The sequence below is a fragment of the Nerophis ophidion genome, linkage group LG03 (assembly GCF_033978795.1).
Source record: "Nerophis ophidion isolate RoL-2023_Sa linkage group LG03, RoL_Noph_v1.0, whole genome shotgun sequence".
Taxonomy (NCBI): Eukaryota; Metazoa; Chordata; class Actinopteri; order Syngnathiformes; family Syngnathidae; genus Nerophis; species Nerophis ophidion.
Window position 1 is genome coordinate 6,009,787 of NC_084613.1, and position 19,297 is coordinate 6,029,083.

The 19,297-nt window shown below is 42.1% G+C and overlaps 1 protein-coding gene across 1 annotated transcript in view; it reads left to right on the top strand.

Annotated features, from left to right (window-relative positions):
- Positions 1–1,261: 1,261 nt before the first annotated feature.
- The window catches only part of slc16a10 (solute carrier family 16 member 10), a 120,497-nt gene continuing 102,461 nt past the window's right edge, over positions 1,262–19,297 (top strand). The window contains exon 1 of the mRNA XM_061894108.1: positions 1,262–2,597. Within this exon, the coding sequence (XP_061750092.1) occupies positions 2,291–2,597 (307 nt within the window). The 5' untranslated portion in view covers positions 1,262–2,290. The remainder of the gene's footprint in view (positions 2,598–19,297) is intronic.

Consider the following 19,297-nt stretch of genomic DNA (forward strand, 5'->3'; position numbering starts at 1 on the left):
AAGTCTACAACTAAAGAAGCAGTGCCCTTTTTCAAATTACCGCAAGTCTTCAACTAAATAAGCAGTGCCCTTTTTCAAATTACCACAAGTCTTCAACTAAATAAGCAGTGCCCTTTTTCAAATTACCGCAAGTCTTCAACTAATGAAGCAGTGCCTGTTTTCAAATTACCACAAGTCTTCAACTAAAGAAGCAGTGCCCATCTTCAAATTACCGCAAGTCTACAACTAAATAAGCAGTGCCCTTTTTCAAATTACCACAAGTCTACAACTAAATAAGCAGTGCCCTTTTTCAAATTACCGCCATTCTTCAACTAAATCAGCAGTGTCCTTTTTCAAATTACCACAAGTTTACAACTAAATAAGCAGTGTCCTTTTTCAAATTACCACAAGTTTACAACTAAATAAGCAGTGCCCTTTTTCAAATTACCACAAGTCTTCAACTAATGAAGCAGTGCCCATTTTCAAATTACCGCAAGTCTTCAACTAAATAAGCAGTGTCCTTTTTCAAATTACCGCAAGTCTTCAACTAAATAAGCAGTGCCCTTTTTCAAATTACCACAAGTCTTCAACTAAATAAGCAGTGTCCTTTTTCAAATTACCGCAAGTCTTCAACTAAATAAGCAGTTCCCTTTTTCAAATTACCGCAAGTCTTCAACTAATGAAGCAGTGCCCTTTTTCAAATTACCGCAAATCTACAACTAAAGAAGCAGTGCCCTTTTTCAAATTACCACAAGTCTTCAACTAAATAAGCAGTGCCCTTTTTCAAATTACCGCAAGTCTTCAACTAAATAAGCAGTGCCCTTTTTCAAATTACCACAAGTCTTCAACTAAATAAGCAGTGCTCTTTTTTTAAATTACCACAAGTCTTCAACTAATGAAGCAGTGCCCATTTTCAAATTACCGCCATTCTTCAACTAAATCAGCAGTGCCCATTTTCAAATTACCGCCATTCTTCAACTAAATAAGCAGTGTCCTTTTTCAAATTACCACAAGTCTTCAACTAATGAAGCAGTGCCCATTTTCAAATTACCGCAAGTCTTCAACTAAATAAGCAGTGCCCTTTTTCAAATTACCACAAGTCTTCAACTAAATAAGCAGTGCTCTTTTTTTAAATTACCACAAGTCTTCAACTAATGAAGCAGTGCCCATTTTCAAATTACCGCCATTCTTCAACTAAATCAGCAGTGCCCATTTTCAAATTACCGCCATTCTTCAACTAAATAAGCAGTGTCCTTTTTCAAATTACCACAAGTTTACAACTAAATAAGCAGTGCCCTTTTTCAAATTACCACAAGTCTTCAACTAATGAAGCAGTGCCCATTTTCAAATTACCGCAAGTCTTCAACTAAATAAGCAGTGCCCTTTTTCAAATTACCGCAAGTCTTCAACTAAATAAGCAGTGCCCGTTTTCAAATTACCACAAGTCTTCAACTAAAGAAGCAGTGTCCTTCTTCAAATTACCGCAAGTCTTCAACTAAAGAAGCAGTGCCCTTGTTAAGTATTGTACTGTTACACGCCCTTACTCATTATGTCCGTTAGAGGGCAGTGTTTACCTCTGTGTTACCTGACCCCTAGGTTTCCTGTTCCGGGGTCAGGAGTTCAATTTGTGTGTAGCGCGGCAGCACAGTCACGACGCTGCCGATACCACAAATAAACCCACAAGAACCAAAGGTAAAGTGTGTCTCACGAGTGTTTGACTCCATCTCCACCGCAACGCACGATGCTCATCGGCTCTTTTTTCAAAATAATGCCATTCTTCAACTAAAGAAGCGGTGCCCTTTTTCAAATCACCGCAAGTCTTCAACTAAAGAAGCAGCGCCCTTTTTCAAATTACCGCAAGTCTTCAACTAAAGAAGCGGCGCTCTTTTTTTTCCAAATTACCGCAAGTCTCCAACTAAAGAAAGGACTCCGATGGTTGGGATTTTCACTTTTGACTGACATGCGGGTTATTACGGTAAGCAGAGGAGTGAGAGTAAGGGATCGATACGGAAGTCGACTTATACAACAAAGGTCTTTGGAAAAGTGATATTAAAGTTGTTATCGGCATCAGAAGACATATCTTGCTGAAAAGTGTGCCGCAGTCATGGTGGCCTTGTCGTCACCCTAAACGTCACCAGCCAATCAGCGGCCAGTGTTGCCCGGGCCCCGCCCTCCTCGGTGTGTATTTATAATATCGCAGCAGCAATGTCCTGACACTCGACTACATCGATGCCCAACTCACTCCTTTTTAACACTTTTAACACCTTCACTTTTAACTCTTTTATTATTTTTTAAACCCCAAACCGTGACCATGACTGAGGGGACGCCAGTACAAAGCGAGACGGCGGACAAAGACACGGTGGCCGCCGGGGACGAGAAGCAGAAGAACGGGGACAGCCGGGTGACGGTATCCGAGCAGCCCGTGGCTCCCCGGGCGGAGGAGGAGGAGGAGAGCGGCTTCGTGCACCCGGAGGGCGGCTGGGGCTGGCTGGTCATGCTGGCCTCCATGTGGTGCAACGGCGCGGTGTTCGGGATCCAGAACGCCTTCGGCATCCTCTTCATCTCGCTCCTCCGGGAGTTCGGCTCCGAGGATGACGACGACCTCCGCTTCAAGACAGGTGAGCCGGGGGGGGGGGGAGACAGGTGAGCGGCCGCGGGCCGCCTGAGGACTCGGGTCCTCCGGTCCTCCGCTCTGAGCTTGTCCGTTAGAGTCGCACATTAACTGACTGGTGTGTTCATGTTTTGACGTTTGTTGCGTAACCGCCACTTCCATGGCGGGAAGACGTTAGTTGAACACCGCCTGGGAAAAGTGCGGAGTCTTGGACGTCTATACCGATATCACTCTTCATCACGATATTGTTATTTATCGGTACTCTTATCATAAATTGGTACTATAAATTATATTGTCTAAAACTTAGGTTGGATTGGAAACATTTTATTTTTGGCGAGTTTTTTCTGTATCACGATTAGAGATATATACCAATATCGATACTGGTATTCATCGGTACGCTTATCATAAATCAATACTATAAGTTGTATTGACTGAAACTTTGGCTTTTTAACATTCGTTGGGTTGGTAACACGATATTTTTGGTGGGTATTTTTTGTATCATGGCTGGGGACATATACCGATATCAAGATTAATATCGATACTGGTATTCATCGGTACTCTTATCATAAATCGGTACTATAAGTTGTATTGTCTAAAACTTTGGCTTTTTAACATATGTTGGGTTGGTAAAACGATATTTTTGGTGGGTATCATGGCTGGGGACATATACCGATATCAAGATTAATATCGATACTGGTATTCATCGGTACTCTTATCATAAATAGATACTATAAGTTGTAATGTCTAAAACCTTGGATTCATTACATTGGTTGGATTGGAAAAATTTTATTTTTGGCGATTTTGTTCTGTATCACAGCTAGAGATGTATACCAATATCGATACTGGTATTCATCGGTATTGTTATCATAAATCAATACTATAGGTTGTATTGACTGAAACTTTGGCTTTTTAACATATGTTGGGTTGGTAAAACGATATTTTTGGTGGGTATTTTTTGTATCATGATTGGGGATGTATATCGATATCAAGATTAATATCGATACTGGTATTCATTGGTACTCTTATCATAAATCAATACTATAAGTTGTATTGTCTAAAACTTTGGCTTCATTACATTGTTTGGATTGGAAATATTTTATTTTGGGCGAGTTTTTTCTGTATCACGATTAGAGATATATACCAATATCAATACTGGTATTCATCGGTACTCTTATAATAAATCAATACTATAAGTTGTAATGTCTAAACCTTTGGCTTTATAACATTTGTTGGGTTGGTAAAATGATATTTTTGGTGGGTATTTTTTGTATCATGACTGGGGACGGATACCGATATCAAGATTAATATCGATACTGGTATTCATCGGTACTCTTATCATAAATAGATACTATAAGTTGTAATGTCTAAAACCTTGGCTTCATTACATTGGTTGGATTGGAAAAATGTTATTTTTGGCGATTTTGTTCTGTATCACAGCTAGAGATGTATACCAATATCGATACTGGTATTCATCGGTATTGTTATCATAAATCAATACTATAGGTTGCATTGACTGAAACTTTGGCTTTTTAACATATGTTGGGTTGGTAAAACGATATTTTTGGTGGGTATTTTTTGTATCATGATTGGGGATGTATATCGATATCAAGATTAATATCGATACTGGTATTCATTGGTACTCTTATCATAAATAGATACTATAAGTTGTATTGACTGAAACTTTGGCTTCATTACATTGTTTGGATTGGAAAATTATATTTTTGGCGAGTTTTTTCTGTATCATGATTAGAGATATATACCAATATCGATACTTCTATTCATCGGTACTCTTATCATAAATCAATACTATAAGTTGTATTGTCTAAAACTTTGGCTTCATTACATTGGTTGGGTTGGTAAAACGATATTTTTGGTGGGTGTTTTTTGTATCATGATTGGGGATGTATATCGATATCAAGATTAATATCGATACTGGTATTCATTGGTACTCTTATCATAAATAGATACTATAAGTTGTATTGTCTAAATCTTTGGCTTCATTACATTGGTTGGATTGGAAAAAATATATTTTTGGCGAGTTTTTTCTGTATCACGATTAGAGATGTATACCAATATCGATGCTGGTATTCATCGGTACGCTTATCATGAATCAATACTACAAGTTGTATTGACTGAAACTTTGGCTTTTTAACATTTGTTGGGTTGGTAAAACGATACTTTTGGTGGGTATTTTTTGTATCATGACTGGGGTTGTCTACTGATATCAATATTTATATTGATACTGGTATTTATCGGTACTCTTATCATAGATTGGTACTATAAATTGTAATGTCTAAAACTTTGGCTTCATTACATTGGTTGGATTGGAAAAATTATGTTTTTGGCGAGTTTTTTCTGTATCACGATTAGAGATATATACCAATATCGATACTGGTATTCATCGGTACGCTTATCATAAATCTGTACTATAAGTTGTAATGTCTAAAACTTTGGCTTCATTACATTGGTTGGATTGGAAAATTATATTTTTGGCGAGTTTTTTCTGTATCATGATTAGAGATATATACCAATATCAATACTGGTATTCATCGGTACGCTTATCATAAATCAATACTATAAGTTGTATTGACTGAAACTTTGGCTTTTTAACATATGTTGGGTTGGTAAAACGATATTTTTGGTGGGTCTCTTTTGTATCATGACTGAGGTTGTCTACTGATATCAATATTTATATTGATACTGGTATTTATCGGTACGCTTATCATAAATCAATACTATAAGTTGTATTGACTGAAACTTTGGCTTTTTAACATTTGTTGGGTTGGTAAAACGATATTTTTGGTGGGTATTTTATGTATCATGACTGGTTATACCGATATCAAGATTAATATCGATACTGATATTCATCGGTACTCTTATCATAAATCAATACTATAAGTTGTATTGACTGAAACTTTGGCTTTTTAACATATGTTGGGTTGGTAAAACGATATTTTTGGTGGGTATTTTTTGTATCATGACTGGGGACGTATACCGATATCCAGATTAATATCGATACTGATATTCATCGGTACGCTTATCATAAATCAATTCTATAATTTGTATTGACTGAAATTTTGGCCTTATAACATTCGTTGGGTTGGTAAAACGATATTTTTGGTGGGTATTTTTTGTATCATGACTAGTGACGTATACCGATATCAAGATTAATATTGATACTGGTATTCATCGTTACTCTTATCATAAATAGATACTATAAGTTGTATTGTCTAAAACTTTGGCTTCATTACATTGTTTGGATTGGAAAAATTATATTTTTGGAGACTTTTTTTCTGTATCACGATTAGAAATATATACCAATATTGATACTGGTATTTATCGGTACGCTTATCATAAATCAATACTATAAGTTGTATTGACTGAAACTTTGGCTTTTTAACATTTGTTGGGTTGGTAAAACGATATTTTTGGTGGGTATTTTTTGTATCATGACTGGGGTTGTTTACTGATATAAATATTCATATTGATACTGGTATTTATCGGTACTCTTATCACATATCAGTCCTATAAGTTGTATTGACTAAAACTTTGGCTTCATAACATTCGTTGGGTTGGTAAAACGATATTTTTGGTGGGTATTTTTTGTATCATGACTAGTGACGTATACCGATATCAAGATTAATATTGATACTGGTATTCATCGTTACTCTTATCATAAATAGATACTATAAGTTGTAATGTCTAAAACTTTGGCTTCATTACATTGTTTGGATTGGAAAAATTATATTTTTGGAGAGTTTTTTTCTGTATCACGATTAGAAATACATACCAATATTGATACTGGTATTTATCGGTACTCTTATCACATATCAGTCCTATAAGTTGTATTGACTAAAACTTTGGCTTCATAACATTCGTTGGGTTGGTAAAACGATATTTTTGTGGGTATTTTTTGTATCATGATTGGGGATGCATACCAATATCGATATTCATATTGATACCTGTATTTATCGGTACTCTTATCATAAATCGGTACTATAAGTTGTATTGTCTAAAACTTTGGCTTCATTACATTGGTTGGGTTGGTAAAACGATATTTTTGGTGGGTATTTTTTTGTATCATGACTGGGGACGTATACCGATATCCAGATTAATATCGATACTGGTATTCATCGGTACTCTTATCATAAATCAATACTATAAGTTGTATTGTCTAAAACTTTGGCTTCATTACATTGTTTGGATTGGAAAAATGATATTTTTGGTGAGTTTTTTTTCTGTATCACGACTAGAAATGTATACCAATATCGATACTGGACTGAAACCGACTGTAAAGGTTTTGGGGCGTGTAGAAAATGAGGTCCCAGGTACTGGAAATGTGGCTCTGGTAACCATTGAGTGGACCATCCCTGGAGTTGAGAGACATAGAGAAAACCAGATGGAGAGGCGAGAGACCACAAGATCCAGATCAACGTGTCCCAGGAGGACGGTAACGATGGTGCAGCTGGGAGGAGCCAGCACCACCCACAGGGAGATGGGAGGAGCTAGCACCACCCACAGGGAGATGGGAGGAGCCAGCACCACCCACAGGGAGATGGGAGGAGAAAGGCACATCCAACAATAACCACCCGGTTTCCCGGACCATAGGGCACACCGTGGATGAGCGGGTCTAGTCAGGTCTATTTTCATCCAAAAGGTGCATTAAAGGAGTCATATTACTATGATTACTGTATTTCTTTGGCGCTAATTAATTTAAAACCTCTTCTCACTCCGGCGCTTACCAAAGGCATGCGGTAAATGTAGGCCTGCGCTTATAAATTTGAGTGTGATGTAAGGGTACCATCACGAAAAGCACATTTAATAAAAAGAACGTTATTATGGTCTTACCTTGACTTATAAATGAAGTCCATGCGCAGCTCCTTCTGATCGATGACTTGTTTATAGAAGTCTTCCTTATCTTTCTTCGGTTTTAAAAGTCTCGATGGAGATCTCCTGCTTCGATTGAAAGTCCAGTTTAGAAAACGGATTTATTTTAGATATGTAATCCTCCATGTTAAAAGTGCAAGCGAGAGGAAAAAATAAACGATCGTTGTTGTTGTCACTTCTTCTGCGGCCGAGTAGTCGCACGAAGGATCACTAGCGCCCTCTACTTAGTGGTTAGAGGGTCCGCCCTGAGATCGGTAGGCCGAGTCATACCAAAGACTATAAAAATGGGAGCCATTACCTCCCTGCTTGGGTTGGAATCGGGGGTTAAATCACCATAAATGATTCCCGGGCGTGGCACTGCTGCTGCCCACTGCTCCCCTCACCTCCCAGGGGGTGATCAAGGGTGATGGGTCAAATGCAGAGAATAATTTTGCCACATCTAGTATTGGTACTTTAACTTTTAACTACCACCAGGAGGCGGGAGTCATTTAAGGACTCATATTTGACACACGCAGCTACGTTATATAAATAAAACATAGCTGCTTACTGTTCTTTTTAGCATATTCAATAGCTTGGACTTTAAATCCTACTGAATAGCTCTTAATCTTCTTCCCTTTATTTGATATCGAATTATTGAAATCAGCCTCCTCCATTTTGAAAATGATGACAGGTGAAGTGTCACTCGTGACGTGACGAGTTTGACCCGGTGGAAATTCTTAGACATGCGCTAATAAAAAGAACATTTTGCGAAACGAGTTTGACCCGGCGTTAAGCCTGAGCCGGCGGTAATGCTAAGCATGCGCTAATTATTTTGCGAAACCAGTTTGACCCGGCAGTAATTTTAGGCAGGCACATACTATATACCCGAAATACGGTATTTTTTAAATGTAAAAGACTCAAAATGTTGCATAGATAATCATCTTCAACTCCCTTTCTGAGAGTCTCTTCAGGATGCACCGTTTTGTGGGCGCTCTTATTTACGTGCCTCCACTTGGACAGCATTTTCTCTTTGTTGTAGCGGTGTAGCGTGCAAGGACGGGAGTGGAAGAAGTGTCAAAAGATGGCGCTAACTGTTTTAATGACATTCAGACTTCAATCAATAACGGAGCAGCATCTCCTCCTCCGTGATTCACTAGTGCAACAACAACACCCGGATTGTGTCCCGTGACTGGAACTCTCTAATAAGTAAAGTTCCTTGGGTGAATAATGTCAACTCACTACACCGGTATGTTTTAGCGCTTTCATGGTGAGTTTACTGACAGATATAAGTAAGAACTTTACACTACTTTATGTTAGAAATGGCAACAGTGGAGGATGAATGTCACATAACAAGAAGATAGAGGGAAAAAAGGAGATTATCCACTACGTTGATGCAAATTTTCAGGACTTATGCAGATCCCAAATACCCATCAGCAGGTACCAGAATGTAAGAAAAGTTGGTTTTGCGTAATATTGCGAAACAAAACACCAGATAATAAATCTGCTAATGGGGGCCATTCATGGTTTTACTCGGATCTCTGACTACGGTAGCTGTGATGGGCCAACAATCCATCAAAAAAAAGTCCTACTAAAACATTTTGACAGATTTCTGTGTGCCGTGTGTAATGTTCTTTATTTTCAATTGATCGTTTAAAGTTTTTGGTGTTTACTGGCGTCATTTTGCAGTATACACATATCTCTTATGCGCGACTGCCATCTACCGCCCACACTTATTACACTATGTATCGAATAAAATTGCTTCGAAGTCGGTAAGCACAACCAGAATTATCCCGAATTGAGACCTACACTGTTACAATGTCTAGTTCTTAGATGATAAAATTGTTGATGACTGAACCCCCTCCGCATCCCACCCCCCAATCAATCAATCAAAAAATCCGCATAAGGCGCACTGTCGATTTTTGAGAAAATGAAAGAATTTTAAGTGCGCCTTATAGTCCGAAAAATAGAATACGGTCAATAATTAGCAATAGCCACGGTATCATGAGCAGTTTTCAACCATGGTTCCCGCTCGTGCCGGTCTAGTGCGGCAGTATTTCAGCTGTTCCACTTCGTCCACCAGACGGTCAAGACCTTGTCCAGTCCAGCAGACTCAGCAGTCCAAGCCCTTCATTGGGTTTCCCCCGTTTGCTTGGTCATGAGAAAAACATCTGTTGGTCACGTTTTGTCTTCCTCAGACTGAAGATCCACGACTTTGACCTTTGTCACATGACAAGACCTCTTTTTTTTATGAGCTGAGTGCTTGCGGCTATAGTCCAAGTCCGGGATCCAAAGTCGTATTCTCTTTATCGGTGCAGTTTGAGTAGATTTCATTAAGGATACAGTTTTGTTGAGTGCTTCAGATTGAAAATATTACAAGTTTTAAGGCATGTTGAGCTTTTAGAGCTCATACAGGGAGCTCTGAAGTTGACAGGTCAGGAGATGGTGACCCCCACAGTCCAGTTCAGAGCCCAGAAAAACCTAAACATCGTAAATCGCTTTTACTGTCTGACATCGGTATTTCTGTCTCACTACAGGAATGTACGGAATAGATCTTACCTAAATGACAGAGCTGAAGATACAAACCCCAAAAGCAGTAAAGTTGGTGATCCAAGTGTGTTCTGAGGTGCTACTTGGTGATCCAAGTGTGTTCTGAGGTGCTACTTGGCGATCCAAGTGTGTTCTGAGGTGCTACTTGGTGTTCTAAGTGTGTTCTGAGGTGCTACTTGGTGTTCTAAGTGTGTCCTGAGGCGCTACTTGGTGTTCTAAGTGTGTTCTGGGGTGCTACTTGGTGATCCAAGTGTGTTCTGAGGTGCTACTTGGTGATCCAAGTGTGTTCTGGGGTGCTACTTGGTGATCCAAGTGTGTTCTGAGGTGCTACTTGGTGATCCAAGTGTGTTCTGAGGTGCTACTTGGTGTTCTAAGTGTGTTCTGGGGTGCTACTTGGTGATCCAAGTGTGTTCTGAGGTGCTACTTGGTGATCCAAGTGTGTTCTGAGGTGCTACTTGGTGATCCAAGTGTGTTCTGAGGTGCTACTTGGTGATCAAAGTGTGTTCTGAGGTGCTACTTGGTGATCCAAGTGTGTTCTGAGGTGCTACTTGGTGTTCTAAGTGTGTTCTGAGGTGCTACTTGGTGATCCAAGTGTGTTCTGAGGTGCTACTTGGTGATCCAAGTGTGTTCTGAGGTGCTACTCGGTGTTCTAAGTGTGTTCTGAGGTGCTACTTGGTGATCCAAGTGTGTTCTGAGGTGATACTTGGTGTTCTAAGTGTGTTCTGAGGTGCTACTTGGTGTTCTAAGTGTGTTCTGAGGTGCTACTTGGTGATCCAAGTGTGTTCTGAGGTGCTACTTGGTGATCCAAGTGTGTTCTGAGGTGCTACTTGGTGTTCTAAGTGTGTTCTGAGGTGCTACTTGGTGATCCAAGTGTGTTCTGAGTTGCTACTTGGTGATCCAAGTGTGTTCTTGGGTACTACTTGGTGATCCAAGTGTGTTCTTGGGTACTACTTGGTGATCCAAGTGTGTTCTGAGGTGCTACTTGGTGATCCAAGTGTGTTCTTGGGTACTACTTGGTGATCCAAGTGTGTTCTGAGGTGCTACTTGGTGATCCAAGTGTGTTCTTGGGTACTACTTGGTGATCCAAGTGTGTTCTGAGGTACTACTTGGTGATCCAAGTGTGTTCTGAGGTGATACTTGGTGATCCAAGTGTGTTCTGGGGTGCTACTTGGTGATCCAAGTGTGTTCTGAGGTGCTACTTGGTGTTCCAAGTGTGTTCTGAGGTGCTACTTGGTGATCCAAGTGTGTTCTGAGGTGATACTTGGTGATCCAAGTATGTTCTGAGGTGCTACTTGGTGTTCCAAGTGTGTTCTGAGGTGCTACTTGGTGATCCAAGTGTGTTCTGAGGTGCTACTTGGTGATCCAAGTGTGTTCTGAGGTGCTACTTGGTGATCCAAGTGTGTTCTGAGGTGCTACTTGGTGATCCAAGTGTGTTCTGGGGTGCTACTTGGTGATCCAAGTGTGTTCTGGGGTGCTACTTGGTGATCCAAGGGTGTTCTGAGGTGCTACTTGGTGATCCAAGTGTGTTCTGAGGTGCTACTTGGTGTTCTAAGTGTGTTCTGAGGTGCTACTTGGTGATCCAAGTGTGTTCTTGGGTACTACTTGGTGATCCAAGTGTGTTCTGAGGTGCTACTTGGTGATCCAAGTGTGTTCTGGGGTGCTACTTGGTGATCCAAGGGTGTTCTGAGGTGCTACTTGGTGTTCTAAGTGTGTTCTGGGGTACTACTTGGTGATCCGAGTGTGTTTTGAGGTGCTACTTGGTGTTCCAAGTGTGTTCTGGGGTGCTACTTGGTGATCCAAGTGTGTTCTGGGGTGCTACTTGGTGATCCAAGTGTGTACTGAGGTGCTACTTGGTGATCCAAGTGTGTTCTGAGGTGCTACTTGGTGTTCTAAGTGTGTTCTGAGGTGCTACTTGGTGATCCAAGTGTGTTCTGAGGTGCTACTTGGTGTTCTAAGTGTGTTCTGAGGTGCTACTTGGTGATCCAAGTGTGTTCTGAGGTGCTACTTGGTGATCCAAGTGTGTTCTGAGGTGCTACTTGGTGATCCAAGTGTGTTCTGAGGTGCTACTTGGTGATCCAAGTGTGTTCTGAGGTGCTACTTGGTGATCCAAGTGTGTTCTGAGGTGCTACTTGGTGATCCAAGTGTGTTCTGAGGTGCTACTTGGTGATCCGAGTGTGTTCTGAGGTGCTAATCGGTGATCCAAGTGTGTTCTGAGGTGCTACTTGGTGATCCAAGTGTGTTCTTGGGTACTACTTGGTGATCCAAGTGTGTTCTGAGGTGCTTTTTAGTGAAAAAAGTTTTAAGGGCTACTGCTCTGAAGGAAAGTATACACCAGCTGTTCATGGTGTTGAAGGTTTAAAACCGCACTTCACAGATTGTGTTTGGAAATAAGAACCGACCTCACATCCTGAGGACATGACCTCAACTGTCTTTGGACTTTATCTGAAGACCTCAGCTTCCCCGTGCAGGAACCCATCCTTCTGCTGTCACCAGCGGCACTTAAGTGGCAAATATAAACATGAAGACCGGCGTTTATATCGCAAATCTTTTCTGTCCTCGGTTCCCACGTGAGTCCTGGTCAAAAGTGTACGTAGACGTGTGAAGAACATGATGTCATGGCTGTCTTGACTTTGAAAATAGTCTAAAAATAGCAAGAATTCCAAAATACTGTATAGATATATTTATTGAATAATACTTCAACAAAATATGAATGTAAGTTCACAAACTGTGAAAAGAAATGCATCCATCCATCTTCTTCCGCTTATCCGAGGTGGGGTCGCGGGGGCAACAGCCTAAGCAGGGAAACCCAGACTTCCCTCTCCCCAGCCACTTCGAGGCGTTCCCAGGCCAGCCGGGAGACATAGTCTTCCCAACGTGTCCTGGGTCTTCCCCGTGGCCTCCTACCGGTTGGACGTGCCCTAAACACCTCCCTAGGGAGGCGTTCGGGTGGCATCCTGACCAGATGCCCGAACCACCTCATCTGGCTCCTCTCCATGTGGAGGAGCAGCGGCTTTACTTTGAGTTCCTCCCGGATGACAGAGCTTCTCACCCTATCTCTAAGGGAGAGACCCAAACTCATTTGGGCCGCTTGTACCCGTGATCTTATCCTTTCGGTCATGACCCAAAGCTCATGACCATAGGTGAGGATGGGAACGTAGATCGACCGGTAAATTGAGAGCTTTGCCTTCCGGCTCAGCTCCTTCTTCACCACAACGGATCGGTACAACGTCCGCATTACTGAAGACGCCGCACCGATCCGCCTGTCGATCTCACGATCCACTCTTCCCTCACTCGTGAACAAGACTCCAAGGTACTTGAACTCCTCCACTTGGGGCAGGGTCTCCTCCCCAACCCGGAGATGGCACTCCACCCTTTTCCGGGTGAGAACCATGGACTCGGACTTGGAGGTGCTGATTCTCATTCCGGTCGCTTCACACTGGGCTGCGAACCGATCCAGTGAGAGCTGAAGATCCCGGTCAGATGAAGCCATCAGGACCACATCGTCTGCAAAAACCAGAGACCTAATCCTGCGGTCACCAAACCGGAACCCCTCAACCCCTTGACTGCGCCTAGAGATTCTGTCCATAAAAGTTAGGAACGGAATGGGTGACAAAGAGTCCAACCCTCACTGGAAATGTGTCCGACTTACTACCGGCAATGCGGACCAAGGTCTGACACTGATCGTACAGGGATCGGACCGCCACGATAAAACAGTCCGATACCCCATACTCTCTGAGCACTCCCCACAGGACTTCCCGAGGGACACGGTCCAATGCCTTCTCCAAGTCCACAAAACACATATAGACTGGTTGGGCAAACTCCCATGCACCCTCAAGAACCCTGCCCAGAGTAAGAAATGCAACAATGCAATATTCAGTGTTGGCAGCTAGATTTTTTTGTGGACATGTTCCATAAATATTGATGTTAAAGATGTCTTTTTTGGTGAAGAAATGTTTAGAATTAAGTTGAGGGCACTTTAAGTCGATCGGTCCGATGACCATGGATGAAGTACTGGCTGTCCAGAGTCGGGACCCAGGATGGACCGCTCGCCTGTGTATCGGTTGGGGACATCTCTAGGATGCCGATCCGACTCCGCTTGGGATGGTTTCCTGTGGACGGGACTCTCGCTGCTGTCTTGGATCCGCTTTGAACTGAACTCTCGCGGCTGTGTTGGAGCCACTATGGATTGAACTTTCACAGTATCATGTTAGACCCGCTCGACATCCATTTCTTTCGGTCCCCTAGACCGGGGGTCGGGAACCTTTTTTGGCTGAGAGAGCCATGAAAGCCAAATATTTAAAAATGTATTTCCGTGAGAGCCATATCATATTTTTTAACCCTGAATACAACTAAATGTGTGCATTTTGAAGTAAAACCAACATTTTTAGACTATAATAAGTTTCTTGTTCTTTTTAATAACATTGTTATTCTGAAGCTAACCAATAATAAATCAAATGTCATGTTTTTGTTTGACCATGTGTTGTTTGTCCTTTGGACTCTTTTTAAGTTCCTGTTTTTTCCACACTCCCTTGTCTTGTTTCCTTGGTTACTCATTTTGTCCACCTGTCTCTGGTGGACAAAATGCCCACTCACCTGCTTCCCGAGCACTAATCAGAGGCAGTATTTAAGCTCGTCTTTGCCAGTCAGTCGCCCTGTGCTGACTTGTTTCATGCCTTGCCATAGTTTCGTGCTTCATGCCATGCCAAGTAAGTTTTGTTTGATTTATGTTCATAGTCTGTTTATGCGTTAGCTGTGTTCCTTAGCCCAAGTTGTGCCTCCGCTGTGAGCGATTTTTGTTTGGTTATTTTTTTAGTTAAAATTAAATCATGTTTTTACCTAAATGCCATGTCCCGAGTAGTCCTATTGTGACATAAAATACTTCTTACCATTAATGCTACTTCTTGAAGAGGTGCGGTAGAAAACGGATGGATGGATTTAAATGCATGAGAATGTTCTATATTTTGCACGTTATTTTTAGCACAGCGAAATTATTCATAATTATCGCGTTAAGCAACGTCAGCTAAGATTTATCCGAGAGCCAGATGCAGTCATCCAAAGAGCCACATCTGGCTCTAGAGCCATAGGTTCCCTACCCCTGGTCTAGAGGGAGGGGGTTGCCCACATTTGAGGTCCTCTCCAAGGTTTCTCATAGTCATCATTGTCCCTGGCGTCCCACTGGGTGTGAGTTTTTCCTTGCCCTTATGTGGGTTCTTCCCAGGATGTCGTAGTGGTTTGTACAGTCCTTTTGAGACATATATGATTTAGGGCTATATAAATAAACATTGATTGATTGATTGATTGATTACTTCTATGTGTAGAAATCTTTATTTATAATTAAACCACTTGTTTATTTTTCAACAGATTTTTAGTTATTTTTATATCTTATTTTCCAAATACCGTATTTCCTTGAATTGCCGCCGGGGCGCTAATTAATTTAAAACCTCGGTTGGTAGAGCGGCCGTGCCAGCAACTTGAGGGTCGCAGGTTCGATTCCCGCATCCGCCATTCTAGTCACTGCCGTTGTGTCCTCGGGCAAGACACTTTACCCACCTGCTCCCAGTGCCACCCACACTGGTTTAAATGTAACTTAGATATTGGGTTTCACTATGTAAAGCGCTTCGAGTCACTAGAGAAAAGCGCTATATAAATATAATTCACTTCCCTTCACTCCTGCGCTTACCAAAGGCATGCGGTAAAAGTAAGCATGCGCAAATTATTCGAAAACCTCTTCTCACTCTGCCACTTACCAAAGGTATGCAGTAAAAATTTGAGTGTGATGTAAGCTCGGACCTTAAATCCAACCGAATATCTCTTTGCTCTGATTAGGGCAGGGGTAGGGAACCTATGGCTCGCGAGCCAGATGTGGCCGCATCTGGCTCTCGGATAAATCTGAGCTGACACTGCTTAACACGATAAGTAATGAATTTTTGCACTTGTAATGAAAAATAACGTTCGAAATATAAAACATTCTCATGCATCTTTATGTTCAAGAAGCTGCGTTAATAATAAGAAGTTATTTATTATCGGTTAGTGTGGGGCTGGCCCTCTTGGGGGTTCTTCAGCACCGACATGAGAGCCTGTTTCAGGGTTACAATATTGTTTTATTTTTCAATAAGTCTCTCAGTTGCTTTCCAGCATTTCTCGCTCGCACTCTGGCTCCAGCCCCCGACCCCGTCTCTCCTCCTAGCTGCTGCTTATAAACAGAGCGACGGGTGATTAGATAACCAGGCCCAGCTGGGCCATCTACGCACCTGTCGCCGATTTCAAGGCCGGTCCTGGCAACACCCCGCTTCGCTGCAGGCCCACAGGCCACGCCCCCTCCACAGTTAGCTTGTGAATATCAACGTTATTACAAAAAAAATTCGAGACCTATTATACTCTAGTAATGTTGGTCTTACTTAAAAATGCACGCGTTTAGTTGTGTTCAGTGTTGAAAAAAAAAAAATGATATGGCTCTTACGGAAATATATTTGGATTCTTGGCTCTCTCAGCTTAAAAAGGTTCCCGACCCCCTGGATTAGGGGGTACTTGAATGGAAAAAAATGTTCACAGGGGGTAGATCACTGAACTGCTGTACTACGCTGCTGTCATTTTATGTTGGTCTTTGCAGAGTCAGGTGTTTTCTGAGGTGTCACTTGATGAAAAGAGTTTGAAAAAGCCCGGGTGGACAAGTTAGCAGTCTAAAAGTTCCCGCTTCTCTCCCGAGCTTATGCCAAATTCCTTCCCGACGCGTCTTTTGTGCCAAAACACGTCCACAGAAATTGCCCCCCCCTAATCAGCCAATAGGGATGAGGACCACTGGGGTGGAGCGGCTCAGCCCACAGACTCCCGGGTCACTCACCTTCATAACAACTCTTTCTCCCTCCCTGTGGGAACGTGCGGGCCGCTGTCTTCGTATCTGGGCAAAAACCGAAGACCTTTGGACCGCGGCTGTAGCCTCGGTCTGAAGTCTGACATCCGTTCAGTCTCCTCTCGCTGTTCCCAGCATTGCTTTCACTTGGTTAGAAAGACAACATGAGTGGAGTCACGCTGTTTGGGCCCACTGACTGGAGTGTGAGGCCGGAAAATATTGTTTCAGTATCACCGTGTGTGTGTGACGGATGTTTTTGAAGCTCACCAAGTCCTCAGACTGACTCCTCAGCTTGACTTGCGGACTTAGAAATATACATGCATTGCTCTAGTTGAGTATCTCAAATCATATTAGTCCGTCTTCTAATAGGAAAAAACCCAATACCGTATTTCCTTGAATTACTGCCGGGTCAAACTCGCTCCCCAAATTTATTAGCGCATGCTTACTTTTACCGCCGGGTCAAATTCGTGACGAGTGACGCTTCCCCTTTCGTCATTTTCAAAACGGCGGAGGAGTTAAACTACGTGTAAACCAGGGTTCTTGTTCCACAGCCATACAGATCACGCTGATGGTTGTGATATAAACAACTTTAACCCTCTTACTAACATGTGCCACACTCTGTGAACCCACACCAAACACTTTTCGGGAGAACATCGGCTCTGTAACACATTATAAACGCAAGAATTACCCACAATGCCATGCATCCATTACTCTTGGCTATAGTGTACACCCTGCTAGCACCAAACCCCGCCCCCCTATGTGCGTCGGTTGAGGTGGGCGGGGTTGGTTGCAGGTGTATAATATAGCCAAGAGTCATGGATGCATGGCATTGTGGGTATCAAATCAAATCAACTTTATTTATAAAGCACATTCACAGTATCATGTTAGACCCGCTCGACATCCATTGCTTTCCTCCTCTCCAAGGTTCTCATAGTCATCATTGTCACCGACGTCCCACTGGGTGTGAGTTTTCCTTGCCCTTATGTGGGCCTACCGAGGATGTCGTGGTGGTTTGTGCAGCCCTTTGAGACACTAGTGATTTAGGGCTATATAAGTAAACATTGATTGATTGACAATTTGGGAGAACATCGGCTCTGTAACACATTATAAATGCAAGAATTACCCACAATGCCATGCATCCATTACTCTTGGCTATATTATATATTATACACCTCACTAGCACTAACCCCCCAACCCCTCCCCCTCTCTCCGTGCGTCGGTTGAGGTGGGCGGGGTTGGTTGCAGGTGTATAATATAGCCAAGAGTCATGGATGCACGGCATTGTGGGTATCAAATCAAATCAACTTTATTTATAAAGCACATTCACAGTATCATGTTAGACCCGCTCGACATCCATTGCTTTCCTCCTCTCCAAGGTTCTCAGTCATCATTGTCACCGACGTCCCACTGGGTGAGTTTTCCTTGCCCTTATGTGGGCCTACCGAGGATGTCGTAGTGGTTTGTGTTGTGGTTTGTGCAGCCCTTTGAGACACTAGTGATTTAGGGCTATATAAGTAAACATTGATTGATTGACAATTTGGGAGAACATCGGCTCTGTAACACATTATAAATGCAAGAATTACCCACAATGCCATGCATCCATTACTCTTGGCTATATTATATATTATACACCTCACTAGCACTAACCCCCCAACCCCTCCCCCTCTCTCCGTGCGTCGGTTGAGGTGGGCGGGGTTGGTTGCAGGTGTATAATATAGCCAAGAGTCATGGATGCATGGCATTCTGGGTATCAAATCAACTTTATTTGTAAAGCACATTCACAGTATCATGTTAGACCCACTCGACATCCATTGCTTTCCTCCTCTCCAAGGTTCTCATAGTCATCATTGTCACCGACCACTGTCCTTGCCCTTATGTGGGCCTACCGAGGATGTCGTAGTGGTTTGTGCAGCCCTTTGAGACACTAGTGATTTAGGGCTATACAAGTAAACATTGATTGATTGATTTAAAATTTACTACTGGGGTAGCCAAAGTCCTGTACAATGGACAGGTTAAAAGATAATACGAAGACCGAACATGATAAAAAATAAATAAATAAAACATAAAAACAGGTTCACAGCAGGTGTATAACGGGGCGCCATTTCAGGGTGGATATCACTTACTGTTAAAAGCCAAGGAATAAAAGTATGTTTTTAAGAGAGATTTAAAAACAGGAAGAGAGGTAATACTTATGTTGCGTTTATAATGTGTTACAGAGCCGATGTTCTCCAGAAATGCGTTTGGTGTGGGTTCACAGAGTGTGGCGCATATTAGTAAGAGTGTTAAAGGCCTACTGAAATTAGATTTTCTTTTTTAAACGGGAAAAGCAGGTCCCATTCTATGTGTCATACTTGATCAATTCGCGATATTGCCATATTTTTGCGGAAAGGATTTAGTAGAGAAAATCGACGATGAAGTTCGCCACTTTTGGTACTTCCTGAAAA